Raw genomic sequence first — 12,555 nt, 5'->3', positions numbered from 1 at the left:
ACAGCGTCATTTTTTAAAAGGAATTATCGACGCGCTGTTCGACGAAGTTGTATTTTCGCGCGATGTACAGTTTATACACGGAAAAAAATTTAATATGGCAAAAATTACTATAAATAATAAGTAAGCGCGGACCAAGGAAGAAATTATGAAAATTTTTGTGTATGTTTTTCATCAAACTCTCATAATGTTTACGCTACTTATAGTCTAATTCTCTGGAGTTTCTTATGGTCCTACTAGCTACTATCGTACATAGTAATTTTTATTATAAATTTTTCTCCATGTAATAAGTAGGATAATCGATAAATACATATGTGTATAAGTGTACATATGTTGTCGCTGTATATACAATAACTTTATTGATTTGCGACGCACGATGGCGCGAATACGTTCACTCGTGGAATACGCAACAACCGGTTTGTGCGGGCTTTGATACCAGAAGAAGAGTAAAAGCGAGATATGTGCGTTATGAGATCGCGTGATCGCCGTTGCGTGCAACACGGATTTCTTACGGATCGATTTTCCGTTTTTCATCCGCGAGGCATTGTCGCAGAGGCATGACGTGACTCTCGACAACTGATACGATCCTTTCGCTCGGTGCGACAATAAATTATCTTGATCTTCGTGATTCGAAAGAATATATCTTAGTTGTTCTTTTTTTAACGTAACTTTTTACTTAATTGGAAGCTTCATATCTCACGAAAGAGGATACTACAAATCGCCAACGTAATAAATGAAAGTTGGAAAATGACGAGGAAGTAAAAGTGTAGCGTTTTCCCGATATCGTGAGGTAATTAATGGAAAAGGAAGGAAAGTAAGAAGCAACGTAATTAATTAAAGTATTCCAAGTTACGCAATATATAAAAAAGAGAAGGAGAGAGTGTGTGTGTGTGTGTGCGCGCGCGCGCAAATCTTAGAAAATAGAAAAAAGCCACATCTCCAATATTATACATATAAACGGATATAAACGATTTTCTATGTAGAATCTTGTGCGTAAACATGTTTATAGGCGATTCTCGCTTATAAACACATCATTCCTAAAAGTGCTTGTAAATGCGCAAGTCTAATGGGTAAACAAACAATTCGTATCTCTATATGAATGTATCCATGGCTTTGTAAAGAAAAAAAAATAAAAACAAGTGCATCACAAAGGAAGAAAATGCGCATGCAATTTTTATATTTGATTTAAAATTTATACAAGTACACCACGATGATAACGGCAGCTCGTCGAGTGAATTTGTGCAAGTCACGCGCGGAGAGATAATTTTGGAAAGAGAAGACCGATAGGAGCGCAAAACACAGAGCTCCAACGCGCGTGACAGCGCGTGTCTTTTCACCGATATACAAAGATAGCGAGAGTGAGCGAGAGGGAGGCGAGTGACTCATGAAAGAAAAACCTTACACGGCTCCTACACTTGTTATCATTACTCATTCCCCGCGACGACAGTCGGCCTTTGTCGTTATTTTCGTCCGTATTGCAGACGTATAATAAAAACGTTCAGCTTTATCGATAATTAACCGCAAATCGAGCCTCAATCTCGACCTCGCGCGGCTTTGTCACTCGCGAAGATGTTACGTATTGTCTCGAAAAACTTAATCCGACGATAACGACGTCTGTTTGGGCTCCGCGCGGAGATAAAAGGTGCGCAAACAGGAGAGACATCGCGCCAGCGATTATCGATCACGTTATTCCTGCAAAAATCGATTCCGAAACGAATTTTTCTGTCGCAAAAACTAGCGCGATGTGATACAACATTTGTATCTTCTACGTTCTCACACACGCACAGATGTAATGGTGCATTTAGTTTTCTTTTTTCATGTCTCTCTTCGGTCTTACACGGACTGATAAAAGAACGGACTCGAATGGACAGATCTTCTATGCAGAAACAAAAAGTTTATGAACGTCACTATTCAGAAACGTGTTTATCCTACACGACTTTACTCTTTTGTACACAAAAAAGAGACAAATGGAGTAAAAAGAAAAAGAAAGATTTAAGGATCATTAAATTTAGAAAGAAACTGCGTCAAACAACATAAAAGTAGTTAAAAGATTATACGTTTGGAAAATTTCTTCACGTCATGTAGTTTATCAAGACTGTCAGACACAAAGACGTTCTTCGACTTGTCTAATAGAATTATGACCGACTCTGTCAAGATCATAAAATTATTGTCTTGCGAATTACTGCTGAGAAAAATTTTATTGCATTTTATACCGTCGAGAGATTGAAGAGATCGTTGCAAACGCCGTCACTCTAAGAACGTGAGAAAATTTCAAACTTAATTCAACTGATTTATCAAGTTAAAGGAAAATGGGTCGGACAACTGCTGCGGCACGAATTCTTGAAAAATCTTTTCGTTTTATTCTGCAAATGTCTACGACATTTTGCGCAGCCGTCTTGAGGAAACAATGTCATGGATTTTATCGCGCGGCTACTGTCTGCTATCTCTTAGGAAATCGCGAGGAAAAAAATATTTCAATAATTGTCTATTGTCTGTCGAAGGTGCGCAAATGTCATCGAAACTCTCGCAAACTCCTGGCGCGTGAATAGTTAACGTCATATTTGTATGTAAATTGTCGCGGCCGCTTAAACATCCACACAATTCATATGCTGTCTGTATGTAAGTTGTCTGTACAAAGATATTATGACACGTGGTATTTTTTCGATCCTTTTTTCACCTAAGTCAACGCGAATATTTACTTTTCACTTTACATACAAATTACAAGAATCGATTGGGCACACGTATGATAAATTATTACTTTGCCTTCGTACTTATTTTAACTCGCTAAATTTTTTGTGAATATATATACGAGGAATGTATAATTTCAACAATCCACTGTAAATTCATAATAAATGGTTAAATTGTAGCCAATTTGACTTTATTTTTTAGTCGTCCCGCTGCTTTTACTCGACTAATGTCGTTAATTTAACTAAAAGCAATGCAGTTAAGCAATTTAATTCAAGTAATTTATTATTTATTAAATTTGACAGAAATTTAGATCATTATTTATCACACAGGTGCATACATTAATATTGAAAATATGAACAATATTTACTTTAAAACCGAAAAACAATCAACCATAAAAATGAGTTGATTAAATGTAGTTATTTTTTTGTTTTGCGTTAAAATAACAATAAAATTCGACATACATTGAAGTTAAAACTAATAAAATGTTTATCTCAAAAAATTGATTCAAATTTAATTTTTTACTATTTAACAGTACAGCTTAATTTAAATAAATATAAAAATTTTGAAAATAAAAACTCGAAATATAGAATATGTCAAATTTCTGAGAAGTGAATATTTTTTGTGCAAAAATATCTGAGATAAATTCTGCACGCGTAAGATGCTTAGAAATCGCGTGCTCTGTTGGACTCTGGGTAACGATTTCGACTGTTAGAATCGTATCGCGCAATAGCGAAGATCGTCGTTCCGACGAGAGAGCGGAGGTGGAGGGAGCCAAACAAGAGCCGCGCCGCAACGCGAATTCGTTCGTCCCCAGGTAACTGGGACGCGGCGAAAGGAAGAAAGGAACGAGCCTGCAGAGGTGTTGCCTAGGCTTTGCGCCGACACGGTACACGTGGTAATTCGCGGTGGCTCACGGCACTGCAAGGGGCACGGCGCTAATGGAGTCAGTGATCCGCAGACCTTGTACAGGAGGAACGGTCCGTTCGATAAAACCAGTTGCGCATCATTCCTATAGGACATAGGCGAATACGGTACCGCGAATACGGACGACATCCCGCGCGCGCGTTCGGAGGGAAACACGAGGCAATCGATATTATATTCCGTTATTTTATATGTAATGTCTCGATGCGAGTTGTTTGCATTATTGCAATGAGAGTTTCGAATTCTTGCTCCTTCTAAAATTATTTCACGTTCAATCGCTTTTCTCGTCTCATTTGGTTTCAACGTCACTTCATGTCTCTCTGAAAGTAATCAACTTTCACAGTCGAATAAATGCATAAAAATTCGTTCATTTGAAACAACAAATTATTCATTTATGTTGCACTCGCAAGGCAGGTAGAACGTCAAATCAAAGCCGAGAAATGTATAATAAATTATCCGACTATAATCTTTAAATTGGACTTCGCCAACTTTGAACGAGGACAGTTTAAACTTCGTCCTCGTTTCACGTATAACGTCCGACTTTGTTTACTTCGTTGGACACTGAAATAAAGTATATCAAAGGTATCAAAAGTAAAAGACTGATATGTAGCAGTCGTTTCCCGAGAGAACATTCGATCGCGCCTCTAGGACGATTCAATCGATCCCGTCCCCGTGGTTTGATAGTTACGAGCGTATAACGCGCGATGTAACAACACGGTGAGCATAGTTATGAACTATAGAGATAAACGCACATATAGATAAACGAGCGCACACACGCTTTCCTATAACCACAAGCCTCGAGATCGCATGTAAAGAATACGTGGCGAAGAATCGATTGCATGAGACTGACCTTGTTGCAGCCGTAATTTATATAGACTCCTTTAAGCTCATCTTCGGTCGAGAGTTCCGTGTTTGGGCTGTTCGGCGGGCTCTTCGGGCTGCAAATTCAAGGAAACGACATGTTACGACCTATAAACGTTGCAGATCATATAAGCGGTAACTTCCCGTCACGAAATCCTCGGTGAGGATCGTCGTTGCTTGTGCTTATTTGTTTAGCCAATGTCGCGAGACACTTATCTTTCGCTACAGTTTACTTGATCTAAAACTATGGCGTACTTTGTCGAAATATCAAATGATTAAAATATATTTGATGTATTCGAAAATGTACCTTTCATATTTCTTTTTATTACGAATGATAGAATTTGAATCAATCATATATTAAACAAATGCATTAAAATGAAAGTAAAATAGTATTGAATGATATTAATGATATTAAGTCACAAACAGCTAACTTGGAATTTAGCACATCCTGAAATTTGTATACACGGAAAGAAAGATTTTAGTGAAATATCTAAAAGTTTAGCTAGATGCAGATCTGAAAATAATTTTGTTGGACCATTAAAATAATTATGAAGGCATACATAATGAGCAATGTTGCAAAAAAGTTTGGATAATTTAGTAATAAATTTAAATATGTATAATTATTATATATCCAACAAAATTATCTTCAAATTATTTTCAGATTTATACCTAACTAATAATTATCTAAGTATCTAAAATTTTAAACAATTCAATAAAACTGTTCTTCTCCCGTATACATCAAAAAGAGTATGATAAAAAATAAACTAAATTATTTTTATTACTTCCAGAACACAAATAGACACTTCATTTTTCCTGACATGCTTTCTTTTCGATTAGCTTGCGCAAATATCGCTGAAAAGTGTCGTCAAGTCACTTATCGTGCCGATTCGTTCTCGTCGGGCGATAAGATCCACGCGCAAAAAGTCGCCGCGATAATGTGTCGTCTTGGAAGTTCGCAACCTCCCGTGTATTATGCGTATTATGCGTAATCGCGATGCGTCGCAAACGCCCCGGACCCAAAACACTCGCAGTCGCAATGCGGTCGACCGCTGCGATTATCCTTGCGTCTGGTCTCGATATCACGGTGAAGAAAGAGCGATGTAATCGCTATCAGGTCGGTATAATAATAGCTGATGCATCTCACGGTGAAGAGCCGCAAGTCGCGATAAGCGCATTTATATCAAGTGCATCGTGTATACGTGTTACGCGTTATCGGCCCTCCTCCTACTTTAGTTTGTCTCTTTTCCTGATAAACCGAATAATGTTTACCTCCGCGATCGCAAATACATTGATCAATATCTTACTCCCTTTTGTATTTCAATGATATCTTATGTAATTTTACGTAGCTCGTCGCGTCCGTAATAATTGATTGATTAAATTAAGAGGGCATATACCCTAGACAGGTCGAAACACCTAAGTTTGCGAATTTTTTGGAAATACAAAAAAATTAGAAAAGTTACGTTTATTTCATTGTAAAGCTCATACTTTTCTCTCTTTAAAGTCTAAATTTAATTAAAAACAATATAAAAGAACGTCGCTCTTCAAGTTTTCTTAAATCGTAAAAAAATGGCATTTATAATAGCAACTGGTGCTTCCATAAGATTCCTCAGAAAGCAAAACGACACAAGCTTGATAAAGTGGAAATATAGATCTAGTGCAATAATTAAGATAAGACCGTAATATGTGTAATATAATTAAACTCTCGAAGGCCAACGAACGGTCACAGCAAGATCTTAGCGCTCAATATAATATTTCTTGTGTGATTTTATATACATTTCAAGACTGAAAGTAACGACACGCAATTCAAAGAACTAGAATATGTAAAATATAAAATTACACATAAAAAATATTATTAAGCATTAAAATCCTGCTACCATTCGTCGACCTTCTCTGGATTTTAATTATAGACCTAATATTTGACGTTGCCGTTTTTCGAAATATTGCGTTTGAATAAATTGACAGCTAATCAAAGTCAACATAACGGTTTTCCACTTATAAATTTTGTTTGTTCGTTTTTAACCGCAACAAAAAACTAAACATCGTTGAAAAAATCCTTTGTCAAGTAAGTTTTTAATGTCTAGAAAAAGTATGTGTACGAGTCGATTAGTCGAGAGAGATAATATGTCTTCAAGAGATAATCACACATTTTTGGAAACATGGCTTTAAATGGCCGATACTATATTATATTATTTTTAACAAAATAAAAATGTCAAATAAAAAAATTATAATCTACAATAGAATTTAACAATATCACGAATATATTCTGCAAATTTCATATATGTATAATATATGCAAATATAAAATTTATCTGCATTATCCATCATATCTAATTTAAAAGACAATGATAATTACAAATTCATAATTAATCAATCCATTCTATAATTATATACAATTATAAGTCGTACAATTATAAGATAAATTTTTTATCAGAAACGTTAAATATTAGTTTAGTTCTCCGTGTTAAATTAAAATGTTCAATATCGTGTCATTTACTAAAGCTAGGTTCTCTTTGCGCTAATTTTGTTCTTCAAAATTTTTCGCCATTTACAAAGATATCAGCGATGATAACGCAGAATACACAAAGCAGTAACGAAGTAGATTAATTGATCTGTTGCGGCGAGCACGACGTATGTCATACACAAAACGTCTCGAGAATTCAATGGATATTTGTTGTTACGCAAGTATTGTCAATAACAGAATCGCGACGACTTTCACGCTCGAGATAACATTACATGCCGAACACACACACATGCACGCGAATGGACACAGATCGATGTCTCTCTGACACGCCTACGAGTATCATCCGTAACAGCCCTCGCGAATTTTCACTAAAAATCTACCCTCCGCGTCCGAGAGAATCCGCAGCTGATATTTTTAATAAATCACTCTGCGCATAGAGACGTCGAGACTACGTTTCCTTTGTCAGCAAGTCGTACAAAGGCGCGTCAGTTGTTCGCCTGCCAAGATATTTGCGCAACTCTCTCAATGGCGCTATTTTAACCGTGTTAAGAGCCACGTGTTAATTTCGGCTGTCTGAGCGCCGAAATTAAAAATACAAATGTTTACTTGCAACTGTAGATCTTTGTTCTTTTACGAGCGACACGCGCGGTGCGTTTCTCTACATCATCGCGACTGAAAATCGATTTAATTTTCCTATCGCTTTCAATCGGCGCGCGCGTTCCTAAAGTTCAGAGGGCAAGAAATTGTTTTCTAATTACGCGATTTTTTGTTCCAGGGTTATTTTTATAATCCGTTAAGACGCAATTACAATGTGGCAGGTCGTTCGCCTTTTTCAGCCTTTATCTACGCGACCTTGAGCCGCCCCGACGCTCGATGACGAAGCGGGCTTGGAAAAAGTATATAGTTCTCTTCATGCGCGCGGATTGTCACTCCTCGGCCTCTGACTCACGGCGCTCGTTCTGCTACTTCGAGAAGCCCTTTTCCTTCGAGAGGCAAATGTAACAGAAGCGGACCTTTTTCTCTCGTCACATTTACGCGCGGGATAACCAGACACCGTCGTGTGGCACACTGCTCGTCGAAAATTCGAGTGGACATATAGGCATCAAGTTGAACGACCCCTTTGCTGGCCGAGTCTTCCCCTGCGTTCCACTTGGCGTTCTCACAATCGCTTGCAGCCATCATTTATCCTTGTTTAATACTTGATAAACAACGAGGGTGCAAGCAGCGACGCGATCGTGAGCGCTTAAACGCGTAAGCGGTCGAAAGGAGCATAGCCTTCGAAACTATATACCTCGAGGCTACAAGCTGTTACAATGTTGCTTTCATAGCGCCTTTCAAATCCCGCAGAGTGCCCTGACTCCCTGTGTAACCCTCGTCTCTCCCCCCGGGGGGCTAACTTCGAAACTAGAAATTGTTCTGCTCACCGTCGCAATTTCCGAAAGCCTTAGCTTCTGCGGTTTCGTGCGAATCGACGATCGAGAGGATTTTTCCAAGCTTCTCTTGCCTCCGCTGAGATCGCTCGCTTCCTTAGTTCTCGGAGTACAGGACTTGGCTAGGGAAAATGGGAGAGGGGAAAAGAGTCGGGAAAATAAAGTGTCTCACCTGTCCCTCGGGGTGTCCCGGCGCGAGGACGCCAGGGAATGTCTCGCGGACGAGTGTGTGGAATCCCTCTGTGCTTCCCTGAGAAGTCGCAGGTATTCACGCTCGCCGGTGACGCTGAACGGCGTAGGCGTTATCCGGGCTGCCAGCGGCGGATCCGGCACCAGCTCCACCCAGGACTCTGCGCAGTTGAAAAGAAAGTCTGTTATATTCTGGACGCGCCCCCGTCACCTTCGAGAGAGTGCTCTCGATCCCGCGCGCTTTTTCCGATAGTTCCGGCGGTATTCGCGCATGCAGCAGCCATTTTTCAGCGCGGTGATGAATGACGCACTCACACACTCCGGTTTCCCCGTGTGAGAAAAATTTTATCTCGCAAAAACGAGAGCAAGAGAGAATGATTAATAATTGCCAACAGCAATTTCCCGATTAATCTTTCTATATTTTACTTGCATTTTAGCGAATAATTCCTTCCGCGAACAATACAGTTTATTATCACAGTAAACAAGAAAGCTGTCCCGTTGTTTTCGTATTGAAAAGAGCTTTGATGGATTTGAAATCAATTTCTCGTTAGCGAAAATTTATTGAAACGCCACGTATCGTAATTATTCGATTTTACGAGTTAAAATATTTAATATTCCGTTATGAACTTTGTTTTTCTAATATTCTTAAAGTGCTTTTAAAATTTAATGCTGATGTTGATGCACTCGGTGTATAATGGAGAGTAAATGTCGTTGAACGACATACGCGATGACACGTTGAAACATCTCTAAAAATAGCATCAACGGCCACTATATCGATCATGGTAACCCTACGGGGTCAAGTTAAAGGGAAATTGCAAACTTGTCTCGTAAATAAAACAGCGTCGATTCTTTTAGTATCAATTTTTCATCGTAACATTAATTTCTGCTAAGAAAACTGTTGGACAATATAAAAGAAATTTAATATTTCAAATAAATATTGAAATAAGAAATTATTGCATTTAAAGTAAATTACTTTTTGTTGCAAATGTCTTCTCATTTTCTGCTTTGATATATATTATTTCTTCACAATGTTTGTATGCACATGTCTTCTCTTTTTATGTTCATAACGTGATTCACGCTTTCCACGTGCAAATACTTAAAACAGATAAAAATAGATAAAAACGCGTATTTGAAATAACAGTTTTTCAAGGGCGATCTCATCTCTTTTACGTAAGTAAACGCGATATGCAAATAAGACTCCCACACATTTACTCCGAAACGATCGTTTAGACGGGACAATTTCATCCTTTGTATTGTATGCTAACAAAATGTTCAGCTTGCATAACGAAATAAATGATGCAAAACGGCTTGCCAAGCTAATCTCACTCCAAAATCAATAACAATCTTCTTTATATTGCAAATTTAATAAAACTGAAATTAAATTCCATGAGTTTAATAATTAATTAAAGTACTTTGTCAAATACAGATCGAATGGACCAGAGATTTGCAACGAGAGAAGGTTATTATTATTTTAATAATATAACAATCAATAATACGAAATTGGGCATCTTTTGATAATGCGGAAATCTACATTGGCTTAGAACAAAGGTTAATAAAAAATCGTACCTTGCAATTTGCAAATAATATACATAAATATGCGACTCTTGATTTGTGCACAGTAAGCTCATTCGAATACTAAGTAACATGAGTAATCCGATCAATACACTGTTTGTATAGCCACATAGACCCATTTCTACCAATCAAAGCTAAACCATATCAAAGATTAACTTTAACTTACTGTTTATCTTTTTCTAATTTTTGGAATTAAAATGAGATAATGAAATAATTTGGAATTAAACCGAGATTAAGATTAATTTATATTCATAGAAACGGGACTTGGCCAAATAATGTGCGAGTATCAGTCAACGGCTACTTAAACGAAATATACAGAGATAGAGAAACTTTCGTGTGAAAACTGCGTGTTGTGATATCAATATTCTGCTTTAATTAGAATTCAAATAAGGAGAAATCCGATTGTGTATTGTGCGATAAAGAAAATATCCGTTTTAGTGATAGGCTTCTGTCTTCTTCACATCTTATTAGTAAAGTTCCTTGTTTCATTTTACAAGGCAAAAAATTCACAAGAGATTGTGTATTAAAATTATTTCAAATACATTTCAAATAAAAACAAAAAAAAATGTATTTTAATTAAGCGCGTAAGACGTGTCAGAAAATAGGATAGTGTTCATAAAAATATTGAAGAAAGAAATATCTTATTTGTATTATGTGTTTATAAAACTAAATAGTGAATAGATTAATAAGATTGAATTTAACAATTTCAATTTGACGAAGTTTATTTACAATCGTTTATTAAAATCGAGAAAACTGCGCTTGCAAGCTCTTAGTAACAATCATTTAACGAGTATGATCTCATCGCCGTGAAACTTCAGGTTCGTCTATCGTCGCTATGACAACGTTTGCTAATTGCATAAAGAACGTGAATTTGTATTTCACACTCCAACGCGTCTTTATTTCCATAGTTACGAAACTACCACGTTATCGATGCGCACATAGTGTTTTATCTGTTCCTTTTTCTTCTTTCGCGACTTGTAAATCTCGAAGGAGCAATTAAAAAAATTTTCATAAATTTTATTCTTCATAATTTGTCATGTCACCGACTAGAATTTACATTTTCCAGAGAGTTTCGAGTTCTATTTTAAAGCGCTCGTGTTTTCAAACTCGAAACGTCTGATATTAATCATACCAAATGAAATCAAGTCAATAAAATAAGATAAAAACCAAATAAAAGAAATTAATTGTAAATCGAGTTGGAAACATCAAGCTCCCGTCAACCGCGTGAGCAAAATTATGTGTCACCCGAATCCGACCGGGAAAGATAGGAGCAGGTCCGTCGATTAGGACAATCGGTTTGTCAGTCACGATAAATCACTCATGGTGTTCACGCGCGTCACGTGTAATGCACGTGCGACGTTAGCAATGCGCGATGATCACCGCCGCCGCTCTCCTAGCCGCGCAAATCATCCGGGCGATGAAGGTTTACTTCGAGTTCGTTCACCTATTCGTATACCGTAGTATAAGTCACGTTCGCACTTTCGCCCGATTCAGCACGTCGACATCGCACGCGGCACGTAAATTTAGGCGAAATATAAATTTAAAAAGAAATATCCTCTCGCATTTTCCGCGGGGAGAACGAGAGAAAGAAACTCCACTTCTGATTGCATTAAACGCGCGATTTGAATCGCGCGTGAAAATAAACTACGGCAGTGAATGCTATTATTGTACGTATTGGTTTCTCGATACGCAAGATTAACATACGTTACTCTTTTTCCAAACAGTGAACTCGTTGTCGTGCACGAGCTTTCCGAAAGTTCGCGATTACACGGCGGTTTTGTCACGCGATCTTTATTTCGGAGCAAACGACCGACTATCCTCCTATTTGCGATTAATGCTCTCGCAAGGATTATACGAATTAATAGTTCGTTATTACATACGAGCGCGCTGCTCTATAATTCATTCTGCGCGCCGATGTATTTACCGGATTAAAACATCAATCAAGGTTTTTTTTCCTTTTCAAAAAAACTGCAGGACGCCGCGACGATGTTCCGCCTGCTCGCGTCGGGCTGGAACAATTTATTCTGTAATCATTTTGTAACCACACCGGTCGCGAATATCGTCGTCCAAGTGATTTTCCGGAAGAAAAAAAAAACGCGATTTGCCCGACGCAAAGAATTTCCATCGATACCATTTCGCTCGAGTATGTAGAAGCGTTAGTGAACGAGGCAGGTAGAAACGATTCCGAGGCATCACGTGTCGTCGACACGCATTGTGCGGCCGCTTGGGGAAAATGCGTGCGATAACGCACGCCACATCGCACGCCACAAATACCGCTGTCAAATCGCGACGAGGTCGTCGGAAAATGGAAAAATCAGCTCGGCGCCGCTCGACACGTCGCGAGACGTCGCGTCGTCCTCGCTCGATGTTTACCGAACGGGACATAACGGAATTTAAAATCATGCTGCGCATTAACTCCGGACAATCTTGTCCTATG

General features: G+C 38.1%; 1 protein-coding gene across 1 annotated transcript in view; it reads right to left on the bottom strand.

Annotated features, from left to right (window-relative positions):
• LOC105839971 (BCL2/adenovirus E1B 19 kDa protein-interacting protein 3) overlaps positions 1–12,555 on the bottom strand; it is a 31,726-nt gene that overhangs the window by 10,704 nt on the left and 8,467 nt on the right. Inside the window, exons 2-3 of the mRNA XM_036287285.1 lie at positions 8,530–8,707; positions 4,457–4,544 (exon numbers count right to left, since the gene is read on the bottom strand). Coding sequence (XP_036143178.1) covers positions 4,457–4,544; positions 8,530–8,707 — 266 coding nt within the window. The remainder of the gene's footprint in view (positions 1–4,456; positions 4,545–8,529; positions 8,708–12,555) is intronic.

Source organism: Monomorium pharaonis, chromosome 1, assembly GCF_013373865.1.
Source record: "Monomorium pharaonis isolate MP-MQ-018 chromosome 1, ASM1337386v2, whole genome shotgun sequence".
Classification (NCBI taxonomy): domain Eukaryota; kingdom Metazoa; phylum Arthropoda; class Insecta; order Hymenoptera; family Formicidae; genus Monomorium; species Monomorium pharaonis.
Note: the sequence above shows the minus strand (reverse complement) of the source record. Positions and strands in the feature narration are given on the sequence as shown.